The sequence below is a fragment of the Rhinoraja longicauda genome, chromosome 5 (assembly GCF_053455715.1).
Source record: "Rhinoraja longicauda isolate Sanriku21f chromosome 5, sRhiLon1.1, whole genome shotgun sequence".
In the NCBI taxonomy this organism is placed as follows: domain Eukaryota; kingdom Metazoa; phylum Chordata; class Chondrichthyes; order Rajiformes; family Arhynchobatidae; genus Rhinoraja; species Rhinoraja longicauda.
This window is the reverse complement of record NC_135957.1, coordinates 22,371,197-22,384,525: the sequence shown is the minus strand read 5'-3', so window position 1 is coordinate 22,384,525 and position 13,329 is coordinate 22,371,197. Positions and strand designations below refer to the sequence as shown.

Here is a 13,329-nt window from a genome sequence, read left to right as displayed (position 1 = left end):
GATCAACCATGATCATATAGAACGGCGGAGCAGGCTCGAAGGGCCGAATGGCCTACTCCTGTGCCTATTGTCAATGTTTCTATGTTCTTATGATGTTAACTACAACATCGATATATTGCTAAAAATCTCATCTTATATGTTCCCGAAATACAGCCAAAACGGTACATGACAGTGCACCAATTTTAGGGGCACCTTACCATTCGCCTGCGGAGTGCAGTATCAAGTTTCGTTCAAATTGTTGCGCTATCGTGTACTGTTTTCACTGTATTTCGGGCACATACCCCATAAAATAAACATCTCCATTTTGATCTAATACTTCCATCTTCAAAGTTGTCATTAAACGCGTGCTTCCTTGAACGATCTGAGGTAAATGCTCAGATTTTCTTCAAGTTAAAGTTTGACCACTCAATAATATTAAAATTGTGTGTCTTTTTTTCCCATCAACCGCTGTCACAACGGGAACCCAACGGGAACCCAACGGGTCCACAGGTCGTTGAGTAATTTCTAAATCCCTACTTGTTATAATCTCTTTTAAATCGTTTCTGGTTAAAGTATATGAAGAAAAGGCATGGATTGGTTACATTTCTTAGGGTCTTTGGGAAGAATATCATTGGATAACTAGAGTAAGTGGACCCGTTGAGCCCAAACCTCTCCTGCATTGGTGCAGCACCCTCTCCTATCCCTCACCCCCCACTCCCCCTTCTCCCCTTCCCCCTTCTCCCCTTCCCCCTCCCCTCCCCCTCTCCCCACCCCCCTCCCCCCCCACTCCATCCCCCTCAAACCCCCTTATCCTCCCTCCACCCCCTCCCTCCACCCCCCTCACTCCTTAGGAGATAGATTTAAACTTTAAAACGTGAATAACTTTAAAAGTATAACACCGATGTCAATGAAACTTCTTCCATTAGGTGCAAAGGTGAGTAAGGTTAGCCTAAACTGTTTCTCGGTGCTATCGTGTACTGTTTTGGCTGTAGTTCAGGAACAAACAAACAAACAAACGAGAGTTTTAGCATATAGATGGAATATGTCCAGGAACTTGAGATGAATAAGAGATGGAAATGCACAACTTCGAACCTTGTGGGAAGCTAGGAAGGAAAGGGTGAGGGGGGGGGGGGGGGAGGGGGTAGGAAGAGCTTTGGAATAGAGGCAGAAAATGCTGGAAACACAGCATTTGAGGCAGCATCTTTGGAGGAAGAAAGAGGGTTAATGTCTCACTTCTGAAGAGCCTCCCACCTCGAGCATTAACTCTGTTTCTCTCTCCACAGATGTTGCCTGACCTGCTGAGTGTTCCCAGCATTTTCTCTTTTTATTTGGTTTGAAGGACATTGGAATAAAGGCAGAGAATATTAGGCAACTGAACCAACCTATCAACAACTAGAGAGCAGTCCTGACTACTATCTACCTCATTGGAGACCCTTGGACTAGACTTTATCTTGCACTAAATGTCATTAAGGTCATGTGATAGGAGTAGAATTAGGCCATTCGGCCCATCAAGTCTACTCTGCCATTCAATCATGGCTGATCTATCTCTCCCTCCTAACCCCATTCTCCTGCCTTCTCCCCATAACTTATGACACCTGTGCTAATCCAAAAAATATCCATCTCTGCCTTAAAAATATCCACTGACGGCCTCCACAACCTTCTGTGGCAAATAATTCCACAGATTCGCAACCCTCTGACTAAAGAACCCACTGACTATTCACGTTACTCACTTTATCATGTATTTGTATACTGTGGATGGCTCGATTGTAACCACGTATTGACTTTCTGCTGACTGGTTGGCACGCAACAAAAGATTTTCGCAGCACCTCGGTGCATGTGACAATAAACTGAACTAAACAAAACACTCAGCAGGTCAGGCAGTATTGTGGGGAGAGAAACAGTAAACATTTCAGCTAGATCATTTTGACCTGGAACCTGAACCTGCTGAGTATTTCCAACATTTACTGTTTTTACTTCAGATTTCTAGCATCTACAGTTCTTGCTTTTCAGATGTAACAGTGAAGGGTGGAACTAATTAAGAGATGGTGAGATGGCCAGTCACTACTTTGATCCTCAGGGTGTGAGCTTGTGGGGTGGGAATGAGGAGTGCTGAGATTAAGAGTTGATTTTAAACATGTTGCACGGTTCCCTGTCCTGAACACACACCCTCTGGTTCTGGTTCTGGTTGATTACTGCACAAACACCTCATAAGTGGTTATCTCGTGTAGGTCGGAGTGAGTAGAGTAGTGATTAGATTTTGAAGTGGGCCTTTTTGACCAAGTTGAGGAGATCCAGTTGCTCAATCTCCTTGTTAAATGACTGGACATTGGGAGCGGCACATGTGTTGGGTGGTAGCATCTTCCATTCCCTTATCGTTCAAGGGTAAAGAGAATATTGGTAGCATAGTTTATTGAAATTCAGCGAGTTGATGATGTAGGGTATTTTGTCTCGTTTCATGGCAGTTGGTGCTCTGTGATGACAGGAGATTTGATGGCGTGATTTTGTGAATCTCTTTGTAAATTGCAATAAGTCTTAGCCTGATTCTGCGGAGCTCTAGGATGTCCCATCCGAGAGAAGTCAGCATATTATTCCCGCTTGATTTGTGCTTGTCGTCATTACATACAAAGCGAGCTGCTTGCCGTTGTACTTTCTCCAGGGTGATCTTGTTGTTGTTGCTGAAAGGATCTCATACAGCTCCACAATACTCCAATTTGAGCCTGACCAGGGACTTGTAGGCATTCTCTTTGACGGGTGTACTACATGCGAGAAAATTTATTTTAAGAAGGCCGAGCGTTCTATTTGCTTTGTTAGACACTTGACCAATATGCATCGCCCAACTTAAATCTTTGCTTAATTCGACTCCTAGATATGGGTGATGGTGAACAGCATGGCTACCCATGTTGTATTCCAATAAAAGTGGTTTAGTCTTGTGTGAGACCTGCATGGTACGTATGACATTTGGTTGTATAGAATGACATCTGCCAGGTTTTCCCCACTCACAGAGAGCATCCAGATCCTTTTGTAAGGACTGGCAGGTCTGTAAAACTGGCAGGGAACATAAAAACTGACTGCAAAAGCTTTTATAGATATGTGAAGAGAAAAAGATTAGTTAAAACAAATGTAGGTCCCTTGCAGTCAGAAACAGGTGAATTGATCATGGGGAACAAGGACATGGCAGACCAATTGAATAACTACTTTGGTTCTGTCTTCACTAAGGAAGACATAAATAATCTGCCGGAAATAGCAGGGGACCGGGGGTCAAATGAGATGGAAGAACTGAGTGAAATCCAGGTTAGTTGGGAAGTGGTGTTAGGTAAATTGAATGGATTAAAGGCCGTTAAATCCCCAGAGCCAGATAGGCTGCATCCCAGAGTGCTTAAGGAGGTAGCCCCAGAAATAGTGGATGCATTAGTGATTATTTTTCAAAACTCTTTAGATTCTGGAGTAGTTCCTGAGGATTGGAGGGTAGCTAATGTAACCCCACTTTTCAAAAAGGGAGGGAGAGAGAAAATGGGGAATTACAGACCAGTTAGTCTAACATCGGTAGTGGGGGAAATGCTAGAGTCAGTTATTAAAGATGGGACAGCAGCACATTTGGAAAGTGGTGAAATCATTGGACAAAGTCAGCATGGATTTATTGAAAGCTAAATCATGTCTGACGAATCTTATAGAATTTTTCGAGGATGTAACTAGTAGAGTGGATAAGGGCGAACCAGTGGATGTGTTATATCTGGACTTCCAGAAGGCTTTCGACAAGGTCCCACATAAGAGATTAGTATGCAAACTTAAAGCACACAGTATTGTGGGTTCAATATTGATGTGTATAAAGAACTGGCTGGCAGACAGGAAGCAAAGAGTAGGAATAAATGGGTCCTTTTCAAATGGCAGGCAGTGACTAGTGGGGTACCACAAGGCTCAGTGCTGGGACCCCAGCTATTTACAATATATATTAATGATTTGAATTGAATGCAACATCTCCAAGTTTGCGGATGACACGAAGCTGGGGGGCAGTGTTAGCTGTGAGGAGGATGCTAGGAGGCTGCAACGTGACTTGGATAGGTTAGGTGAGTGGGCAAATGCATGGCAGATGCAGTATAATGTGGATAAATGTGAGGTTATCCACTTTGGTGGCAAGAACAGGAAAGCAGACTATTATCTGAATGGTGGCCGATTAGGAGAAGGGGAGATGCAACGAGACCTGGGTGTCGTGGTACACCAGTCATTGAAAGTAGGCATGCTGGTGCAGCAGGCAGTGAAGAAAGCGAATGGTATGTTGGCATTCATAGCGAGGGGATTTGAGTATAGGAGCAGGGAGGTTCTGCTGCAGTTGTACAGGGCATTGGTGAGACCACACCTGGAGTATTGCGTACAGTTTTGGTCTCCTAATCTGAGGAAAGACATTCTTGCCATAGAGGGAGTACAGAGAAGGTTCACCAGATTGATTCCTGGGATGGCAAGACTTTCATATGAAGAAAGATTGGATAGACTCAGCTTGTACTCACTGGAATTTAGAAGATTGAGGGGGGATCTTATAGAAACTTACAAAATTCTTAAGGGGTTGGACAGGCTAGATGCAGGAAGATTGTTCCCGATGTTGGGGAAGTCCAGAACAAGGGGTCACAGTTTAAGGATAAGGGGGAAGTCTTTTAGGACCGAGATGAGAAAGTTTTTTTTCACACAGAGAGTGGTGAATCTGTGGAATTCTCTGCCACAGAAGGTAGTTGAGGCCAGTTCATTGGCTATATTTAAGAGGGAGTTAGATGTGGCCCTTGTGGCTAAAGGGATCAGGGGGTATGGAGAGAAGGCAGGTACGGGATACTGAGTTGGATGATCAGCCATGATCATATTGAATGGCGGTGCAGGCTCGAAGTGCCAAATGGCCTACTCCTGCACCTATTTTCTATGTTTCTATGACAAGCTGTCTTCTGGTGTTTTAATCTCTATAAAGTATGGCATCATCTGCGAAGAGTCGAACTCTGGACGAAACTGCATTTGGAATGTCATTGATATACAGTAGGAAGAGCAATAGACCCATGACAGTCCCCTGTGGCACACCTGATGTCACAGGAGTTTCGGTCCCATGCATGCAGCCAAGGGTCCAGTATATGCACATATCAGCACAGGATGCAGGCACAGAGTGCTGGAGTAACTCAGTGGGCCAGGCAGCAACTCTGGAAAAAAAGGGTGGGTGATGATTCCGGTCGGAACCCTTCTTTCAGCCTTGTGATACTTAGGGTGGGTAACCCGGTTGTCGAGGGTGTGCCAGTTTCAAGGGTTGGGATGATAGCAGGTGTAGGCGGAGGGAGGGAACAGGCGGGCGGGGCGGGCTCTGTAGGAAGAGGAAACCTGGCGCAGTCTTACTCCAGCAGGTGAATTGGCAGCTTGCTCGGGATCTCTCGCCTCCACCGCTCAAACATGTCCTATGTGTTCACCTCGGCCACCTCTTCCCAGAAGAAGTCGGCGGTGAAAGACCGGGGGACGGTGGGAGTCAAGGCCAGGAAACTCACCTTCCAGGAGCTGAAGCAACAGTGCCTGAAGGAGCAAGTGCTGTACGAGGACCAGGAGTTCCCCGCCGTAGAGTCGTCGCTCTTCTACAGCGAGAAGCCTCCAGTTGCCTTTGAGTGGAAACGGCCGAAGGCAAGTGTCTGCTTTGTGTGTACACGGGGGGCAGGCAATGTGCACGCTGCTGGCTGGGTGGGGTCTGTGTGGGACAGCGGGGTGTGCACTAGAGTCTGGGGGCTGTGTGGGACAGCGGGGTATGCACTACTAGAGTCTGGGGGCTGTGTGTGGGAGAGCAGGGTATACACTACTAGAGTCTGGGGGCTGTGTGGGAGAGCAGGGTATACACTACTAGAGTCTGGGGGCTGTGTGGGACAGCGGGGTATGCACTAGAGTCTGGGGGCTGTGTGTGGGAGAGCAGGGTATACACTACTAGAGTCTGGGGGCTGTGTGGGAGAGCAGGATGTACACTAGAGTCTGGGGTCTGTGTGGGACAGCGGGGGTATGCACTAGACCCTGGGGTCTGTGTGGGAGAGCGGGGTGTGCACTAGAGTCTGGGGGCTGTGTGTGGGAGAGCAGGGTATACACTACTAGAGTCTGGGGTCTGTGTGGGACAGCGGGGTATGCACTAGAGTCTGGGGGCTGTGTGGGAGAGCGGGGTGTGCACTAGAGTCTGGGGTCTGTGCAGTTCGCGGTGCTGCGGTGTCTGGACCAGGGACTGTGGGGTCTGTGGAGCAGTGTGTGTGTGTGTGTGTGTGTGAACGGCACAGCTCCAGAGACACGGGTTCGACCCTGACCACCGACTGTGTGGAGTTTGCACGTTCTCCCTGGGACCGCGGTGCTCCGGTTTCCTCCCACACATCCAAAGAGGTGCGAGTTTGTAGATTGTTTGGGAAGGAACATCAAATGCTGGTTTAAACCGGCGAAGATAGACGCAAAATCAGCGGGTCAGGCAGCATCTCTGGAGAGAAGGGAATGGGTGACGTTTCGGGTCGAGACCCTTCTCCAGTCTGAACAACATTGGCACAGGGTGTAGACACACAGTGATGGAGTAACTCAGCGGGTCAGGCAGCATCTCTGAAAAAACTGAGCGACAGGAAAGGGAAATGAGAGTATAGATGACGATATTGAGAGAAATAGAACACATGAATGAAAGGTATGTAAAACAGTATGGATGATTGAGGAAAGGTGGAGCCCACAATGGTCCATTGTTGGCAGTGGGATGGGTGATAACGAGTTATATGGACAGGATGACAGTGGAACTAGTACGACAGTGAGGGTGGGGGAGGGATGGAGACAGAGCGAGGGGATGCAAGGGTTACCTGGTTAGAGAAATCGAAAGTCATACTGCTTGGTTGTAAGCTGCCCAAGCAAAATGAGGTCTGTTCCTCCAATTTGAGTTTGGCCTCCCTCTGACAATGAAGGAGGCCCAGGGCAGAAAGGTCGATATAGGAATGGGAAGGGGAGTTAAAAGCCTCTGTCTACACGACAGGGAGTTGTGTACAAGAGAAAAGCATCCATGAGATCTGAGGGTTTTCTATAACAAATTCAGACAGCGTGTTCGCGATTGGGCAGCCCATGAGCATGGCAATGGAAGCTCTTAACATAGGGATGAGGTTTGAGTACATGTGGCTCGGGTATATGTTCTTGGGGGAGTAGCCTGCATAAGGTTACACCGCCTTTCCACAACTTAAGGATCTTTCATGGTCTATCTTCAACGTGAGATCTTGGATACATAAGGGCCCGTTTCCCAAATAACAGAAAGGACACTCGCTTAATGACATAGACACTTCAGAAGTGATCAAACCTGCAGAGATCCTGCCATTGTGGAAAACGTCATGCCCTGTATCTTTCAGTGAGATCTTGTCTCATTGTGCTTAATTCTTGAGATTATGGTACCAGAATGTTGAACTTTTTCTCTTGGGATATACCCCTTGTCCTTGGAAGTAAACCTTTACTGCATACTTTCCATCACACCTACACCCTTCCTTGGGTGGGAGACCAGTCACTGGCAAAAGAACCCTGTGGGTTCATCACCATCTCAGACTGTTCGAAATTATGAAGCACTATTGGAGAACACTTAATACAGGAAGGTATCAATGGCTTTTAAAGACATGGGTGGAAAAGTGTGTTGTCTTTTAAAAGAAAAGTGAGCAGTACATTTTGGGGATACTGCCAAGCTGATTAATGTTAAGAAGAGATTTAAAGTTGTGCTGACGAGATAGATGAGATGGCCGACAGAAACCTGACTCCCAGCAAGGCATTGGTCACCTTGAAAGGGGTATTGAGGCCAGATTCCCAGTTTCTCCGCACGTCCTGCATGCCAAGATGCCTAGATGTCTCCCTTAGACCTAGTCATCTCCCTTGTACATAGATGTCTACCGCATAGAGAGACACAAAAGGCTGGAGTAACTCAGCGGGACAGGCAGCATCTCCGGAGAGAAGGAATAGGTGACGTTTTAGGTCGAGACTCTCCGTCTGAAGAAGGGTCCTGACCCAAAACATCACCCTTTCCTTCTCTCCAGAGATGCTGCCTGTCCCGCTGAGTTACTCCAGTCTTTTGTGTCTATCTTCGATGTCCACCACATACTTGGACATGTCCTTTGTCCCTGTCTTGTGTCTATGTATCTCTTTTGTGCTTCAGGTTTGTCCTTCTGTGCCTCAACATCTCCCTTGTTCCTTGACATCTCATTCTGATGTTCAACATCTCCCTCCTGATCTTTGATAACTCCCCCCCCCCCCCGTTCCTCAACGTCTCCCTCATGACTTGACATATCCTTCCATGCCTTGACTTATACATCCATGCCTCCCTCTGCACCTCGACAACTTCCTCCTTTTCCTAAGAACTTCCTCATCGTTTCACTGCATTTCTGAACTCTTGTATTCCTCAACATCTGCCTTCATTCCTTGACATCTCCCTCTTTCAATACCTCCCTCTATCCCTTGCCATCCTCCCTCCATTCCTCAACATCTCTTTTGTTCCTCAACGTTCCTCCCTCCATCTGTTGATGTTCCTCAATATCTCATTCTCTTCCTCGATATCTCCCTCCATCTGAATCATCTTCTCTCCCACAAGAATCCTTTCCTTGCATCGATCAGCTGCTCTGGGCTGCCAGTCCTACTGATATTGGCTGCTTTCACTTTCCGTCTGCTATGTGTCCCCTTCACTCCTTAATCCTGTTATTATCCATTTCTCCAGCTCCTGACTTTCCCTTTCAACCTCCCCAGACCCCCTTCCTTCTTCTAACCCTCTCCTTCTGCTCTCGTCTTTACCTGCACCTCCTCCAACCTCATCTATTGCATCCGCTGCTCTAGATGTCAACTTCTTTACATCAGCGAAACCAAACGCAGGCTCGGCGATCGTTTCGCTCAACACCTTCGCTCAGTCCGCCTTAACCAACCTAATCTCCCGGTGGCTGAGCACTTCAACTCCCACTCCCAGTCTGACCTTTCTGTCATGGGCCTCCTCCAGTGCCATCGTGAGGCCCACCGGAAATTGGAGGAACAGCACCTCATATTTCACTTGGGCAGCTTGCAGCCCAGCGGTATGAACATTGACTTCTCCAACTTTAGATAGTTCCTCTGTCCCTCTCTTCCCCTTCCCAGATCTCCCTCTATCTTCCTGTCTCCACCTATATCCTTCCTTTGTCCCGCCCCCGACATCAGTCTGAAGAAGGGTCTCGACCCGAAATGTCACCCATTCCTTCACTTCTGAGATGCTGCCTGACCTGCTGAGGTACTCCAGCATTTTGTGAATAAACAACAAGATAAATGTTACATGAAATTAAAGTGATGGGTGGAAGGGGTTGGGGATGTGCAAAGATTGGGGGAACAGCACCTCATATTGGGAGGAAGAGAGTCAGTCTACCCCACGACAGAAGAGGAAGGAGTTGTACAGTTTGATAGCCACAGTGAAAAAGGATCTCCTGTGGGGCTCTGTACTGCATCTTGGTGGAACCAGTCTGTTGCTGAAGGTGCTCCTCAGGTTGACTAGTGTGTCATGGAGGGGGTGAGCTGTATTGTCCAAGATGCTCCACAGTTTGAGGAGCATCCTCCCCTCCAAGACCACCTCCCTTGAATCCAACTCCGCCCCCAGGACAGAGCAAGCCTTCCCGATGAGTTTATTAATTCGATTGTTGTCCGTGGCCTTCGCCCTGCTGCCCCAGCACACGGCAGTCTAGAGGATGGCACTGGCTACCACCGATTGGTAGAACATCTGCAGCATCTTACTGCAGACGTTGAAGGAGCGGAGCCTTCTCATCACGCATTCCTTCTCTCCTGAGATGCTGCCTGACTGCTGAGTTACTCCAGCTTTTTGTGAATAATTGGTCTCCTCAATGATTATCTTTCTCACATTGCCCCTTGGCCTGGCTGCCCTCTTGTTTTGAAGCCCTCTTTCCATGACTGGGTTCTATAAGACAAAACCAATTTTGATGGTACAATGGTTCCCACCATCTTCTTGGGTTTTGGTGGGAATAAATCACCCAGCGTTCCTTCTCCTCATTTCAATATTGTAAGTGATGCTTAGATCTATTACATTTGGCATTTCTGAAGAGTACTGAATGTACAGGAAGAGCTGTCAGATTCAGCAAAGGCCGACAGGTTTAGTGGCAGAGACCCTGGTTTAGTGACAGTCCTTCAAGTTATGTGGGGTTGAAAGTTGGAAAGAAAATGTCCTTATTATACCCTTAAAGAGAGGCATCTCTCTGTGATTATTCAGTGGTTATTCATCACGCTAGGCTGATGGAATATGTTGACAGATGAATTATACAGAACTTTACAAAATGGGACCACTGCCTAGAGTCATGGTACCCCTGGACACAGAGTCTATGTCCTGATTAACAACCTCTTGGACACTGATTGTATTGTTTAACGAGGAAACATTGGGGGTGTTGGTATAGAATGTACTGATTTGAAGTCACGTCAAATGTAAAGAAAAACATGTACTGACTGTATTGCATTTCCAGTATGTTTTTTTTATAAATGTATTAAAAAAATTAAAATCCATATTAGAAATAGGCCATGGAGACGCAAGAAACTGCAAATGTTGGAATCTTGAGCAAAAAACAAACTGCTGTTTCATCCGTCACAAGAAGGATCCTGACCCGAAACATTGTCTGTTCATTCCCTGCTTGACTCGCTGAGTTTCTCCAGCCACTTGTTCTTTGCTCATAGAAATAGGCCATTTGTCCCAATGGTTCTATACTGATGGCACGGTGCTCAGCTCCCTTTGCTCCCTTTCGTCTCTAACTTTCAGCATAACCCTTTATTTAAGAAGGGTCTCAGCCCGAAAAGTCACCCATTCCTTCTCTCCAGAGATGCTGCCTGTCTCGCTGAGTTACTCCAGCATTTTGTGTCTATCTTCGGTGTAAACCAGCATCTGCAGTTCCTTCCTGCACCTTTTATTTCCTGTTCGCTTAATCTGAAATGCTCTCTATCCCATTCATCTCAGCTGCTCCAAGTTAGTGTGAATTCCCTGCTTCTCCAACTCTCTGAAGACCAAGTTCCTCTTGAATTCCCTGTTGCACTTATCATATTTATGACTCCCCTAATTCTGGAAACATTTTCTCCACATTATAAATCTGTTATTATACACCTTTCATAATTTTGAATAACCACCATCTAGTCAGCCTTCATTTCCAGAGAGACAAATCCTGGCTTGTTTGTTCTTTCTGACTGTTAGAAACCTCAGTCTGGAATCACTCTTACAAGTTGCATGTAACTCTAGCCACGCCTGCAGCCCCACCCATTCTACTGTTAGTGAAGTATTTATTGTACTGGGCATGGAACAGTGAGTCAGAACATTTTAAACTCTTCCAATTAAGGTGCTGCAGATTTAGTCAACTTTCATTGGAGATCAGGGGCATATCTATGGAAAATAGCACCTCAACACCTTCCATTGCCAATGCCCCTGTTGCCAGCCATCTTTCCATAAACTAGGGTAATGTCCGATTCACCTCTACCCCATTGCAGGCCTTTCACTCTCCATGCAAGCGATACACTACAATGTTGGGAACTATATTCTGCACTTTGTATCTTCCCCTTTGCCCTACCTATTGTAGATGAGCTTGCCTTAATTGGACTTATGTATAGTATTACCCGATCTGATTGGATAGCATGAGAAAGAGTTTTTCCTGTCCCCCGTGACAAGAGTAAACCTAAACCGAAAAGTGGTGGAGGGAGTGGACAGAAGCTGGGAAGCCCGGCAGAGATCATGGTCCGTAGTCACGTTGGAGCATAGGAGAATGAAAACAGGTGATAGAGGAAATGACGATAGATGGGCGAGGAGTGTCAACAGGCACCAAAGGAGAGAGGAATTTGGTCACATTAGCAAATGGCTGAAGAAAACCGTGGGCTGAACGATGGGAAATGATGGGACGTGTCGGAGAAGAGTGTAGCAAGACCTTGAGGGAACGGGGATCGGGTCATAGCTGAGAGGTTTCTGACTCTTTTGTATTGTGTATGAAGTGTATGACTTCATACACTTCACTTCCAATTTCCATCCTGCCCTTAAATATACTTGGACTATCTCCGACATCTCCCTCCCGTTTCTGGACCTCACCATCTCCATCACAGGAGACAGATTAGTGACTAGCATCTACTATAAACCCACTGACTCGCACAGCTATCTGGACTACACTTCTTCCCACCCTGTCTCCTGCAAAAAGTCTATCCCCTACTCCCAATTCCTCAGTCTACGCCGCATCTGCGCCCGGGGTGAGGTGTTTCACACTAGGGCATCAGAGATGTCCTCATTCTACAGGAAACGGGGCTTCCCCTCTTCCTTAAGATGAGGCTCTCACTAGGGTCTCTTCTACATCCCGCAGCTCTGCTCTTGCTCCCCCTCCCCCCATTCGTAACAAGGACATAATCCCCCTCGTTCTCACCTTCCACCTCACCAGACAGCGCATCCAACAAATCATCCGCCAACATTTCCGTCACCTACAACGGGACCCCACCACTGGCCACATCTTCCTATCCCCTCCCCTTTCTGCATTCCGCAGAGACCGCTTCCTCTGTAACTCTCTGGTCCACTCGACCCTTCCTACCCAAACCACCCCATCCCCGGGCACTTTCCCCTGCAACCGCAGGAGATGCAACACCTGTCCCTTTACCTCCCCCCCTCCACTCCATCCAAGGACCCAAACAGTCTTTCCAGGTGAGACAGAGGTTCACCTGCATCTCCTCCAACCTCATCTATCGCATCCGCTGCTCTAGATGGCAACTTCTTTACATTGGCGAAACCAAACGCAGGCTCGGCGATCGTTTCGCTCAACACCTTCGCTCAGTCCGCCTTAACCAACCTGATCTCCCGGTGGCCGAGCACTTCAACTCCCACTCCCAGTCTGACCTTTCTGTCATGGGCCTCCTCCAGTGCCATAGTGAGGCCCACTGGAAATTGGAGGAACAGCACCTCATATTTCGCTTGGGCAGCCTGCAGCCCAGTGGTATGAACATTGACTTCTCCAACTTTAGATAGTTCCTCTGTCCCTCTCTTCCCCTCCTCCTTCCCAGTTCTCCCTCTATCTTCCTATCTCCACCTATATCCTTCCTTTGTCCTGCCCCCTTGACATCAGTCTGAAGAAGGGTCTCGACCTGAAACGTCACCCATTCCTTCTCTCCTGAGATGCTGCCTGACCTGCTGAGTTACTCCAGCATTTTGTGAATAAATACCTTCGATTTGTACCAGCATCTGCAGTTATTTTCTTACACTGTTGTATTGTGGTATCTGTTTGCACATAATGCAAGAAGAGATAATGGGATTGGATAATAGCGCTGAGTGGATTCATGCCGAAAGGGAGAGTGAAGTCATGTGGTAGCGGAATGAGGGATTAGATAGTAGACGAAAAG

General features: G+C 47.2%; 1 protein-coding gene across 1 annotated transcript in view; it reads left to right on the top strand.

Annotated features, from left to right (window-relative positions):
* The first annotated feature begins 5,394 nt into the window (after positions 1-5,394).
* Positions 5,395-13,329, top strand: part of LOC144593852 (calpain-9-like) — a 50,496-nt gene continuing 42,561 nt past the window's right edge. The window contains exon 1 of the mRNA XM_078399970.1: positions 5,395-5,616. Within this exon, the coding sequence (XP_078256096.1) occupies positions 5,395-5,616 (222 nt within the window). The remainder of the gene's footprint in view (positions 5,617-13,329) is intronic.